The 14,649-nt window shown below is 36.5% G+C and overlaps 1 protein-coding gene across 4 annotated transcripts in view; it reads right to left on the bottom strand.

Moving 5' to 3' along the window:
- SEMA3D (semaphorin 3D) overlaps positions 1-14,649 on the bottom strand; it is a 203,165-nt gene that overhangs the window by 18,265 nt on the left and 170,251 nt on the right. For all 4 annotated transcript variants that reach the window (XM_004739634.3, XM_013060789.2, XM_013060800.2 and 1 more), the window contains 5 exons: positions 11,394-11,616; positions 8,932-9,020; positions 6,807-6,848; positions 3,675-3,832; positions 1,243-1,307 (listed from right to left, as the gene is read on the bottom strand). In XM_004739634.3, coding sequence (XP_004739691.1) covers positions 1,243-1,307; positions 3,675-3,832; positions 6,807-6,848; positions 8,932-9,020; positions 11,394-11,616 — 577 coding nt within the window. The remainder of the gene's footprint in view (positions 1-1,242; positions 1,308-3,674; positions 3,833-6,806; positions 6,849-8,931; positions 9,021-11,393; positions 11,617-14,649) is intronic.

Consider the following 14,649-nt stretch of genomic DNA (forward strand, 5'->3'; position numbering starts at 1 on the left):
ATCACTATCTGACAGAATATATTGCACTTGTTTTTACGTTTCCTGCCTGTTCCTTCCCCTAACACAACGTGAACAGAATTTCCAGGGATGCGAGGGTTGTTTCTTTTTTATTCACCGGTGTTTCTTCAATACCCGTAATGGTTCCTGACAAATCTCACGTGTGCGAATGAAAAACCGTATCAGAGCACATGGCAACGACTGCTAAATGAAGCACTGGACATGACGGGGAGTCACCCACACATTAGAACGGGGAGTCGAACATACGATGTTGGACTGGAGCTTATTTTCCAGAAGAGTGAAATTATGAATGATAAATACTGTTTTGTTTTTCAACTACAAACCTTTCAGGCCACCAGTGAGAGACTACGAAGTTTGGGTGGTTCGTTCGGTGCTGGGGTGGTCACTAACCATGTGAGGCAGCATTCAGCTGTGTGTGCACGCACGTGTGCAAGCGCATACACTTTCTATCTGAAGGTAGAGCTTGACAGTGGAAAGCAAACAAAGCTTTGGAATATATACTCTTAAGAGTTTTTTTCTCTGTTATCAGACTCGACAGAAGTCTTTCTATTCTGTACTCTGTCCTGTTTGTACTCAGACTCTCAAGATCTTCCATGAAATTTTCTCTGAACAATACAGCCTCTGGTGATCACTCTCTTTGTTAAACTCCCATTTCACTAATTGTGCTTTATGACATCTCCCCAAAGAATCTTAAGCTCTCGAAGGAGTTTCTTTGTCCCAAAGTGTACCCAGGACAATTACATGCACATGGAAGTCACTTAATAAACATTTACTGATTGAACGAAACCATGAGTTAATAATGAACTCCAACAATGCATAGGCTAACTTTCTAACAAGTGCCTACACTCTCATCAAACTTTTCTGGGAGGGTCTGCGAGTTTATCCTAAATGTCCATATGTTTTGGACTATATCCTGTTTTGTCTTTATTAGCAGTTTCTAAAATTTACAAGAATGGATAAGGCAGTAAAAAGTACAAAAAAAAAAAAGGACAGGAATTTTAAAAGACATATGAAACAAATAATGATATAACAAAGGATTATTCACTTAGGCATGTAGACAGGGGGTTGATTTATAAAATCTCCTGTTGCTGTTCCAGAACATACCCATTATATAAAATAAGAGCTTCTTATACAATATATATTTTAAGTCATACCATAAAAAGACACACAAAGACTAGGCTTAAAGTTTTAAATGGGAGGAAAGCATATTAAAGCTATACTCACTGTCTTCTACGTCCCAGCACTGGGTGATTGGGTCTCCATACTTCACATCTTGCCGTCTAGCTCGCCTATGGAAAAGGGATTAAATGGTTCAGAATATCAAGCCTGAGAGCCGGTAATATATAAAGTCTGCATCTAACACTAATAACAGTGGCAGAGCAGAACTACTCTTGTATTATGGCTCAATTGAAATACCGGGCAATATTCCCATCATTCTTACAGTACTTCAAATACTACTAACAATAGAGTCCTAAGAGAGGTGAATCCTGTTTTGGAAATAAGTTGACTAGACCTTTATTTTATTTATTTATTTACTCATGTGTTTGTTTATTTATTTATTTTGTTTGTTTATTTATTTATTTATTATGCTCAGTAAGCCAATGTATAGTACGTCATTAGTTTTTGATGAAGTGTTCAATGATCCATTAGTTGCATATAACACCCAGTGCTCTTCTGACTTTAGACAAATTATTCAATAGAACAGGTCAACTATAAATATAATCCAGGTTTCAGATACATCCAGCAGGGTCAACTCTCCCTACCCTCTTTTTTGCCATCAGTCAATGGAAAAGTAGTAAGATATAAGAGCTTTAGCTAGTGGTCAGGGAAGTAAACGAAAATAAACAACTCTTTACCCTATGAAGATTCACTGTTAAATAGATTCGATTGAGCAACTAGTTAAGTATTGTCAGTGCAGATGGAAGTACAAGTTTGATACGGCAGGAGTGGCCCAAAGTCACACCTATCTGCTGAGAGCTTGTTCACTTTATTTTTCAGAGAGTAGCGTTAGTGATAATAATAAATAGTGCTGTTGTGCATTATTGTCCCATATTTCCTTAAAACAATCATTATTACATAAAAAAAGAAAAAGCTGCTACATCAATGTTAAAGAAGTTCTTACACTCTTACAATATATTTTCATTGGCTTTGGCTATTTGATGTCGGCACTTTGGAAACTATAAAAGTCACAGTAAACTCGGCAACATCTAGGGTGTCCCTTCAGGGCAGTGCTGATCAGGTGATAACCCCGTACAAGATTTATCTATCATGTACATTTTTTTGGCTCATGTGCACGTTATGTTAAGGTAAGGGAAAATATCACAGCGGCATGTCTGAAAGATCAGAGATACAGTCTTGGGAAATATAAGAAGAAAAATTATGATGGCATAAGGTACATGAGGTCAAGAATGTTTTTAAATCTTGGCTTCTTAAGAAACAGGGACAATTCATCAAACTGAAGGTTCATTACCAACTAATGAGCACTCTTGTTTTTTAGCTTCTAGAAAAGAAAACTATTCCCCAAGGACTCCCTATCATAAGTATATTCTTAGCCAAAAACTATAATGAAATGTTGGGGTTTTTTACTTTTGACTTGTAATAATAGTATCTCTCCATACACATCTAATGTGACATTTTCAGGGAGTATAAAGTATCTCCTAATTTTAAGCAGTACCTGCTGTTGTACTCTACATTGAATCTGTGATTCCTGGAATTTGAAATTCGACTGATTTGTCAAATAAGAAACAAGTGTGTATGCACTAATGGGACTAACCTATGCTCACCTGTTATCATCATATTTTGTTACTACAGACCTAAAGATAAAAAAACAAAAACAAACAAACAAAACCCCACCATATACAATTTGCTGACATTTTACATAGAGGAGAAATACACTTTGAACGATAGTAAAGAAAAAAATGTTACTAGAATACACATTTTAAAAATTGTTATCACTCTACATTTAGCCAGCATCAGTCATATTGATGGCGTTCAGGTTCTTTCCAATTATTGCGCTGTTGAAAACAGTGCGGAAACCAGATCAGTGCTTGAATGGCTTTGCGGTGCTTTTGCCCATGTGTGTCTTGTTGGCTCAAAATAGCATGATTTTTAAGAGCACATAAAGCAATGAACAGCAAACAGCCGAGCAACATTTTGACATTTAAGTATTTCTGAGTGGCAGAAGCTGACCAAGTTAGAGTTACTGTAGTAGAAATAAAATTGTACCAAGTCACTGAGAGGTGCCTGTGGGCTGTGTGTAATCCACACTTCTACAAACCCATATATTCAAACTTTATTTGCAAAACAGTAAGGCTAAATATATACATATTTAAAAATAAGGGAAGAAGGGAGGAATGTAAGCAAGAGCAAAGTAGTCGAGGAAAACAAACTTGTAACGGTATTTAACATAGAGAAGGGAAATAAACAATTGATCTGAACTTCTAAAGTTCCCCATTTCAGAACTTCAGAATATTTTATTTTATTCTTCTTCCACACTGAGTTTTATGCACAAGTGTAAAACAACATGGAATTGTAATATTCCTACCGCACACCATGTTTTCTATCTATTTTCTCATGAAACTGTAAGACAAGGGATGCGTGTGAGATATTCACTGTGTGGAAAAGAAGGCTATCCCTTAACTCGATGTGCCTCTTACCTTTTTGAAGTGGGTGCGTATCGAGAGCATGCATTTCCATCCCAGGCACAGTAGGGGTCTCTGGCCAGACAACAGTCTGCACAGGCTTTCCCATACGTGTCGCATCTGTGCAAGGAGAGCTGAACCAATCCATCGCGGGAGCCAATGTACAATTGTTGCTACAAATCAAGCAAGACAAATGAATTGGAAGCATCTTTCAGACCAGTCTTAAGAACTTTCCTTTCTTGAATACCACACCACAGACCTAAATCTGTCTCCTCGGGCGTCCGTTGTACAGAACATAAGCCCTGGTGTAGAAACATAACCAAGACGAAGGTAAGTCAATCGCTTCTACTCCCGGCAGGATGGTGGTTGGATGACGTTGACACTGAAATGGACAGCATTCTAGGGCTAGGCTAACCTTGGCAGTAATTTAAGAAGGTCAAAAACCAGCTGTTAGACTGAGGAATTAAGACGTCAAATTCTTTCTCAATGGTTGAAAATACGCTTTGGTAGATTATATCAAGCACAGATGCTTGAGGCAACACTGAGGGTCTTCCTCTGCTGTGGCCTCCGACATGACAGATGACTGAAAAGGGATTTGTAAAACCTTCTTGTGGTTTGAACCATCTCACTTGCTAATGAAGTATTTACTGATCCCTGAAGGAAAATGGGTTCTAAGAGGAAGAGAAAATATTTGGTATCACTGTGAAGAAAGTATTAAGGAGGTTGGAAAGATGCTACATCACGAATGAAAGGCTACGGGATCCTAAAAATGTAGCACATGAAGTCACATTTTGAAAATAAGCCCTGAGAAGAATGCACTGCTCTGTAGAGTGTATGTGCAGGAGGAGGCAGGGAGACAGAAGATAGAGTTGAAGGAGCCAGAGTCTGTGCCTTTGGGGAACTCATGGTCAATACTCCTGGACCATGTCAAACATTGAACAAGGGGGAAAGACCTGAGAAATAAATATTGACATAAACACCATATATGTACTCAGCCTGCAGAAACATGTCTTATACTTCTCCAAACCATGACAGTGTTAGCTAGGACTTCCCTGTTGCTAAAAGCAATGGCTCCTTGTCCAATGTCTGCTTTATTTAAATTCTCTATGGTGTTTGATGCCAAGAATGATACCTTCCTTGAAACTCCCTTCACTTTTTCTTGTTCTCTGTCTTTACTTCTGCTTAAGACTTTGGTTTCCGTTGATGATTCCTTTCTTTGCATCAAATGTTAGGGGGTGCCTTGGTGGCTCAGTCGTTAAGTGTGTGCCTTCAGCTCAGGTCATGATCCCAGGGTTCTGGGATCGAGCCCCGCAAAGGGCTGCCTGCCCAGGGAGAAGCCTGCTTTTCCCTCCCCCAATCTCCCTGCTTCTGTTCCCTCTCTTGCTCTCTCCATCAAAAAAATAATAATAATAATAAAAAAATTAAAAAAATAAAAAGCTAGGTGTCCCTTCTTTTCTATCCTCATTCCTTTGCCTTTCTTATTGTCTAGAGTCAGTGGCATCTTGAAAAAAATGTTGAGGTGGACTTATTGATTGCCCTCAATCTAGCCCCGCTATCCTGCTGTGGTGAGAGGCATCCGGACACAAAGGGAGCAGTTGTCCCTGAGTCCCCCTCTCTCGGTCAGCCACTGTATCCTTTCTTTTCTCTTACACAGAGCCCTTCACTTCTCTTCCTCTCCTTTGCCTCTGGCACCGCCACCAATTAGCCTTATCATTTCTTTCCTGGATTACTTCTAAGTGTCCTCATATTCCCCCTGGCTTCAGCCTTGTTTTCAACCCCAGGACTCTGTCCGTCCTCCACCATGGTGTACCACACGGACCCTCCTAAGAGGAAAATCTTATCCCAACACATTCCTGCTGAAAATCTTTAAAGTTTTCATTGTCCTTAGATAACATTTTTAAACTTCTTAGGAGGATATAGAAGGATGTCCCTAATCTCCTCTATTTTGTCATCCCAGATTCATTTCGAGCCTCCTTGTCTCCTGCATACACATATGCCCTTTGCTCTAAGTGTCCACCAGCTTATTAGAAGCAGCCAAGGTCTCTCACTCTTCACAACTTTCCAGATGTTCTCCTCCTCCCCTTGACATAGGCTTCCTCATCCTACCCTCTGAATTTATTTGGCTAATGGAAACATCCTTCATAGTTCGGGTACATGTGTCTTCTCCGTGCTGTCTTCCTCTGCGCCTCCTGGCTCCTTCTTAGACACCCTCGTGTTCCCCCAGTATGTGCTTCCACTATTGCTCTGCACTGTCAGTGTGCTCCTCCTCCATCTCCTGGCTCCACTGGGAGCTTTTGGAAGTTAAGGACTATGCCAGTCATTCATTTCTATACCCTCCAAGGATAGACGTAGGCTTTCAAGAACTAAATGTTGCATGGACAAATTAACAGAAAAGACCAAAGAAGGAACCTATTTAGATCCTGTCCCTGATACCCTCTGTATCATAACCAGGCACAGGAGATTAAGACAATGTTAGCAACGCCTTATGGTTCAACACATGGAGCCATAGCTTTCTTAGCTTAATGCAAGTCTGAACCTCTGAAACAATTAAGATTTGGAGTATCCAGAGAACTGCAGAATCTAATATCATTATTGTTATTATTATTACTTCCCACTCACAATGTAGCAATTCTCTGTCTAGAATTTTGCATGCAGCATCCATTCGTCAGGAGGCGGATTTTATTTCCCTAACTTCACTTTCCTTAAGGAACTTGATTCCTTAGGAGACAGGTACTAAGTGGAAGGCTGGAGGTTGACTCTTGGACTCTTCACCACCACCGTCTGTAGTCTAACTTCTAGATTCCCTGATTAAAAATAATTTTTAGTGATTAGGGCTGGTGTTCTACATGAATTTCTTATGGCCTTGACAGAAACACATCCTCAAGAGACAAAGACAGTGAGCTCAGTTTTCAAGAGCCAAGGCAAGTGGAGAATATATCATTCACTTAATGATATTTGGTTCTACTTTAACTAAGGCAAGACTGAAACAATGGCCTCTAATGGGTTAAAAAAGAAACAAATAATCTAGAGCTTTTTACATTATTTACAATTTAACTTCCAACTTTAGTAGATTTTCCTTACAGTGAACTTGAATTTGAGTAACTTGTTGTTTTTGTGGCTATTTTTTACACAAAAATTAGAAAGTACCTGTTTCAGAGACAGCTCCATGTTCAAGATGATTGATGAGTGCTGAAAAAAGAAGTCAAATGTTAATAAAGGTAATTAATAATGTCTTTTATAGTAGCCAATATGTTGTTTTATCATGTACCAAAAATCTCTGAAGTAAACTTAAAGGGTCTGTTACACAGGGCAGAAAAGGATATGAATGTTTGCTATTTCCTTTCAATGTGTTGTAAATTCCACCTTAATAGAAATGATCAAAATAGGTATTTTAAAGTATCTTATTCCAGAAAAATTACCTAAATGTATGAAGAAACACTCCGTGCATTGAAAATCGCTCCCAGTTACCCATAAGGCTTCTCTTTCTAAATCTGCTTATCTTAACTGCTTCCATATAATTCAAAGTAGCGTTGACAAGAACATCTCCATAATTATTTATTACCGCATTCTGCTTTTCCTTAGATGGGTAGTTCAAAAGCTTGTTTAAGTAGCAGAGTTCTGAAGAGTTACAGTGCTCCTTGCTGATGAGCATGGTTCTTTCTGGAGCACTGCAAGCTACTGATGCACATGATTTTGAGATGTGAACTAATGTTAGCTTTATTTGTAGAAATTATGGCTTTGTGCATTCAATAGAAAATTAGAAACATGAACACAAAAGTTACCCAACTAAAGGATGGCAAGCTTCAAAAATTTTTTCATCTGTTTATCATCTACCAATCTTTCTGTTTATTACTCATTCATGTTTCACTGGTCAATATTTTCAAACTGATAAATAGAAGCAAATACCAAAAGTTTAAGAAAATACATAAAAAATGACAGAAAGATGTTAAAATGAGAAAGTTCTATCCAGTAACTTTTTTTTTTTTTTTAATGAAGAAAATATTATTTAATTTTAACGGTGGAATCCGAACAATTCCTCTTGACCATGTAAACCTTATTCTAAAGTGCTCTATGTGTTGTGGGAGTTATATTTTTGGCTTCTGGGTTCACACTTATATTTGACATCAGCTTCTCCCTCAGGAACCACCCACGACTTGGTTTTTGGTAGATGCCACATAGCAGATCTTGTTCTAGTTAACTCCTGGACCACTATTATCATCACAATGTAAACAGGATCCTGTGGAATTCAGCATGTTAATTACTTCACTTTCCTCCCTGTGGAGGGTTCTTCCCCCATTTTAAGGCGGTAGGTGTTCACAGGGAAACAGCCCGATTTAATGAACTCTTTCAACACAAAGCTATGAAAGGAACAACATATTTTTTACAGGCTCCTCTCAGAGATAAAATTTTATTTCTAATGTTATGCTCAGAAAATAATTTTAAACTAAATGTTACTAAATGTCCAGAAAGAACACCACAGTTCAAATGCACTGTTAAATGACTATGGTCTCTGGGAAACAAACGGAGAGTTTTAGAAGGGAGGGGGGTAGGGGGATGGGTAAGCCTGGTGATGGGTATTAAGGAGGGCATGTATTGCATGGAGCACTGGGTGTTATATGCAAACAATGAATCATGGAACACTACATCAAAAACTAATGATGTACTGTATGGTGATTAACATAATTAAAAACATGTTTCCTAAAAAAAAAAAAAGAAAAGAAAGAAACACAAAATTTAATTCCCCCTCCCAAAAAGTCAGACATTCCCCAAATCTGGAAAACTATGATTTTAGATCTACTAACTCTTTAGGGGAATGTAGCATACATAAAGAATGAAGACTTACTATCATGCAACTTAAAAAAAAAATTCCTTACATTAAAGTAGGGACCTGTGATTTACACACTCTTCCAGTTTTCTGAAATTCAATTGAGGAAGAATTGAAAAGTAAAATTTATGAAGTAGAAAAGCATCTGGATAGTCAAAGAGACCCCCGGCTTTCATCTACTGTGGTGATTTGTCTGACCATATGCTTAGAGAATAAAGTAATGAGGGGCAATCCCAGGAGCTCTGAATTTAGTGGTATTCTACAGGGAAAGGGGAGTCCCCTTCTGAGTTGCTTTTACAACTTTTTTCCATTGCCTAAGGAAAAGGAAAATAAAGAAGCTAAGTGCACAAACTTCTCCAGGGAAAGTGCCAGTGTATTTAAACATACTGTTCTAAACCAAGTGTTGTTAAGTTTCGTCGTCTCTTCAGGAACTCTGGACTCTCTTACCTTGAATACCTGCAACTCCTCCAACACTACTTCTTCCATATTCCACTTCTCCTTTGAAATGCTGACCACTTTGAGGACAGTCCCAATGTCTGAAAAAATACATTACCTATGATCCAGCTGTTTCTACTTCAGTGTTTGGCTGTAAGTATATAGCCAGCTACCCTGAAAATGTTTCCCTCATCTTTCTTCAATGCCTCTCAAGAAGTCAGATTAAATAAAGCATGCAAGAAGAAAGCTTAATGGATGGGATTCTCTCCTTTCAAAACACGAGAGTTTCTAGCTCATAAAACACACACTTATAAAGAATATATTAAAAGATGTGTACTTGAAGTACATTCCTAGCCATATATATAATATATAAATATTGGTTTATGTAAACATAAATATTTATATATATGAGACATATATATAAATACATAAATATAGGTTTAAGTTATAACTAAAGCGGAATGACCTTTTTGTAACTTAATTTGAAAGGTGCAAATACACTAAAATATTTTTTTTTCTCTTTCAGCGTAAGACGTATTTATTCAGTACTTATATCCAACTTACCATGAAAGGTAGGATATATACCTTTTTTTTTTTTAACATTTTATTTATTTTTTTAAAAAAAGATTTTTATTTATTTATTTGACAGAGAGAAATCACAAGTAGATGGAGAAGCAGGCAGAGAGAGAGAGAGGGAAGCAGGCTCCCTACTGAGCAGAGAACCCGATGCAGGACTCGATCCCAGGACCCTGAGATCATGACCTGAGCTGAACGAAGGCAGCGGCTTAACCCACTGAGCCACCCAGGCGCCCGGATATATACCTTTTTAAATCATGTTAACAAATGATAGAGAAATCACTGAAGCCATCTACAATGTTGAAAATTGTAGTGCACTCATCAGACCTGTTTTATTTACAGAAACCTTACTAATGGGCTAGAAACTGAAGTTTTGTTTAAAATTATTTTAGTTTAATTTAAAAGAGTAACCCAAATTTGAAAGACCATTGCAGTTTCTAAGGCAGCATCTTATTACAAAAAGACAATCAAAATCAAAAGAACGTTTTAGAAAAAAGAAAAAAAAATCTCACTTGGAAATTAACTTACACAAAATAGATGCTTTTAAATTCTGCCACTGGGTTGAAGAATATTCACATGTATGGTAATGATCTTATTTGCACAAAATAGTCTGAATTATTTAGCAATGTTTTTAAATGATTCTAGGATCTTTGAAAAATATTAAATATACATTTCCCAAATGTCATAATTAAAAATCTATCCATCTTAGTTACCTTATAATTTTCTCAGGAAAAGTCAGGTAGTACCACCTAGTGGCTGACTGGCATTTACAACACTAGAAATGTTGACCTAGGGATGCTTTGGACAGGCTTTGCAAATTATATGGTAAACTCCTTGGAATTTGTGAGAGACTAATTATCTCAAATTTTGTCACTTCACTAGTAATCTCTATAGTCTTGAGAGAATCACCTCCTTTCCTGGGTCTTGGTATTGCCATCTGCAACATAATCAGGCTTGACAACTGGTATTCCAGAAACGCCCTCTAAGTGTGGCACACACACACACTCCCAGATAAACCCTACGTTTGTAAAACCAGTATATTTTAAAAAATAAAACTGTTCTATAGTTCTGAAAACCTATTTCAATAAAAATGTCCATTTCTTGAAAACCTATTAATTTCTATTTCTTTATGCAAGACCTGATTCATGAAATCATATAACATTTATCCAGGATGAAGTACTTTGGTCTAAATGATGCATGTTACCTTTACTGCCATTAGAATTCACCTGATATTTTATTAAATGATACTTTCCTCTTTCTTTTTCTTTTTGAGACATACTAAATATGCAATATTTCCCTTTCTGAAGAGAGATTTTAAAATTGTTTTATAATTACTGAGTTGACAGATGAAAATATTAAATAAAATAGGCTCTAATTATGAAAGTGATAATCCACAAAATTCAAGAAGAAAAATAATTTTCAACAACTTTCTACTTTTAAAGATCTTTAAAATATGTTGCTTAATTTTTGAAAAGCCATTTTAACTCAGTCAGCAATTCTCAAAATTGGGTGAAGGGATCCTTTGAGGGGGTTTGTCAAAAATCTCCCTAGAGACAGGAAAATGTGAAGTTTGAAAAGAAGCATTGCTTTGATGTGCTCGTTTAATTTTAGTCCATAGTTGATCAACAAATATGTGTTGAGCACCTACTCAAGTAGGCATATTGTAGTCATAACATACAAATCTATTTTGAAATCTCAAATAACACTAAAGCAGGCAGGGAGATATTTACAACGGTCACTTAAAAGCATGTGTTATGCAATGTTAAGGAATACTGACTAGATATTAGCTACTAATTACCCAGTTCGATTTTGACCCATAATCTTTTGGAAGTTTTCGTTTTCTTTATTTAATACTGAAAAATTCTTTGGGAAGAAATCATAATCTGGTTTTAGCATACCTGTTCCAAGGAACATCACGTCATATTGGCCATCTTCTGCAACAACATGATCCACCACAATCTGGGTCAGTCTGTAGTCCACATTGATCCTCTTGAATGTTGGTCCTCCCGCAACAGGGTATACTGATTTAAACATCACAGGGTGCCGCTTTATGAAACTGATGACGTCATCTGGGAAATCTCGGGTGGATTTAATCAGTGGATCATAGGTTTTGCTTGGACACTGAGAAGAAATGAGGAGAGGAGTAAAGACATTGTTTATGTACCTGAGGAATTTCTACCTACTTCTAATAAGGTTTTTAAGACTCACCATTGATAATATTAAAGGAATGGTCAACAGGATCAATACAGAATCACATGTCCTTATATATAATAGCAGTTTATCTTGAATATATTTAAATCCAGTTTTCTCTCTCAAAGACACCTTAATTATTTTTTTTAAAGATCTTATTTATTTGACAGACAGAGATCACAACTAGGCAGAGAGGCAGACAGAGAGGGGGAAGCAGGCTCCCCACTGAGCAGAGAGCCCTATGAGGGACTCGATCCCAGGACCCTGAGATCATGACCTGAGCCAAAGGGAGAGGCTTTAACTCACTGAGCCACCCAGGCGCCCCAGACACTTTAATTATTAAAGTGGAATATTATTCAGCCATAAAAAAGAACAAAGTTTCATCATTTGAGAAAACAAGGATGGATCCGGGGGGCATTATGCTAAGTGAAATAAGGCAGACAGAGAAAGGCAAATACTGTGTGACCTCACTTATATGTGGCATCTTAAAAACAAAAACACCAAAATCATAGATACAAAAAATAGATTGGTGGTTATCAGAGGGAGGGAGTGGAGGATTGGCAAAATAGGTGAAGGGGTCAAAAGGTACACATTTCCAGTTATAAAATAATCACCTCATGAGAATATAGTGGATAGAAGGGTGACTAGAGTTAATAACACTGTATTGCATATTTGAAAGTTGCTAAGAGAATAATCTTAATATTTCTCTTCATAAGAAAAAGAATTTTATAACTCTGTATGGGGTATGTTAACTAGACTTATTGAATGTTTTTCAAGATATACAAATATCAAATCATCTGAAACTAGTTTGTCTCATCTGAAACTAGTATGTCCATTATACTTCAATTCAAAGTTGCATATATTTTAAGTCCTTTATCTATGCCCATTTGGGATTTTGCTTTTGAAATACTCTTTTCAGCTATACTAGCACAAGTGAAAATTTACAATTTCAAATCCAAGGCAATTGTCTTTTCTTCCAAAAAGTCTGACCTCAGAAAGCTGAATATAAAACCCCCATGCTACATATTTCTGTTGTCTTTGAACTGTTCTGTTCTTGAATTAACTTCAAATCTCAAAAGACAACTGTCATTTGTTGGCAGGTGAAATGGCTAATGGTCATCAAAGAGAACCCAGTAAAACAGATTATCCTTGCTTATTCAGTCTTCCCAAGTTTCTCAAAAACTTTCTAAATAAAATGTTTTATTTTTTTTTTCTGTATTTTCTGAAGTTTCCACAGTGAATTACTTTTTCCTATGTAGATACATGAAATATGAGTTGAGATAATTATGAAGAAATTGATCTATAAACAGGAGGAATGTATGAGAAACCATTATTTTCAATTTCTTTTCATTCATTTATGATTGCAGTTTTAAATTAAACCCATAATTATTAAAAATTAAATGGAACAAATTACCACATCATAAAAATTACTTGTAAAAGAGCTCTAATAGTTTTACACTTTAATTAGTCAGTTTTTTAAATAACTCGTGTGAAAATTATGCTGTGAACAATTCAACAGCTCTTTCCTGAAAGGATCTGTGGAGAAGCCATTCAGGGAGTTTTTCACTTCTGTCTGAAACTGTGTGCTTTTTGAGTTCACTAATTCAATAGTTAGCATACCCTGCCCCCTGGTGTTAAAATACAAAAGTTCAAACTAGTACAAATTGAATTTGGTGTGCCTTTATCCAAAGAACACACGAATTCAAAGAGGATTCTTTTATAATTAGATTTTTTCACCAAATAGTTATCCTTCCTCATGCCAAATATATTTTGTTATTTCAAAATATTGTAATTCATAAAGTTAATTCAGAACAATTCTGTTATCACATTTGAATTCTTAACAGACTAATACATTCTTGTGGAATGGAAAACTTCGGCTCTATGTTGCAGATGTAGAGAAGAAAATGAGTGACATTAAGGAAAGTCTATAAGAAAGCACTGATTTTCCCCCCTAATTTCATATTTAGACAAGTTGGAAACATAATCTCCCCTGAAATGAGCCATTTACACCAGGCTCTAATTAGAATCTTGCCAAGGCTTCAAGCTGTACTTCACAGATCCTTGAACTCAAGAGGATCATTCTTAGGGAATGAAATATACTGGAGTTAGTCACAATATGTGACCCCAACCTCCAATTTTAAGGGAATAAAATCATAACGGGTCACTAAATTAGAAGAAATCTTAAAGAAGTTGTACTAAAAAATGTTCATGATTTTCCATTTGTAATTTGAGAGTATTTCTATCTTTTATAGAAATCTTGCATGTCTGGTCTTAAAACAAAACAAAACAAACAAACAAAAAAACCTAAGCTTTTCCTGATAGCTATTTATTTGTCCCAGGTCTGCACCAAAGGGTACAGCATATTAGCCATTTGGTAATTATTTAGCATATTCTTAACTGGATGCTAATCTAAAGATCTAAGTGTCTTTACTCATTGTTTCTAGCACTTAGCCTCCAGCCAAGTGGAATCTGTCAGCTCGATAATGGAAGGAACCCTATATTAAATAGATTAAGCTACAACTCAAAAGGATGTGGGGCTCAAATGATACAAAGCTCTTGCCCAATTATAGGCTGCACATTTGAGGCTAAGTCAAAGGCAACTTGCAATGGGCTTATGGCTTATACTGCCTGAGGTACAATCTGGATGGTCTATCATTAAAATCAAAGCAAAAGCATGATTTTCCTTGCATTACATTTTTGAAATAGCCCTCCAACTTAAGAAAAAAAAATTTTCTCTTGACTTTGCAGCTGTAGTTATGTAAGTAGGCAATTTCCAAAAGAAGTATCATGACATTCAAGCCACGGTTTTTGATACCAAAGTTTCAAATAATTAGGAATTTTGATATGAGTAAGGTATAAAGGAATGAAGACATGGACAATTTAGCAAAGAAGCAAACATGACAATTTTCCTCTTTGCTCACCTCTGACGAAAAAGATTGAAGGGTAATACAATCTAAGAAAAAA

The sequence above is a fragment of the Mustela putorius genome, unplaced genomic scaffold (genome assembly GCF_011764305.1).
Source record: "Mustela putorius furo isolate JIRA1106 unplaced genomic scaffold, ASM1176430v1.1 tig00003845_pilon_pilon_pilon, whole genome shotgun sequence".
Taxonomy (NCBI): Eukaryota; Metazoa; Chordata; class Mammalia; order Carnivora; family Mustelidae; genus Mustela; species Mustela putorius.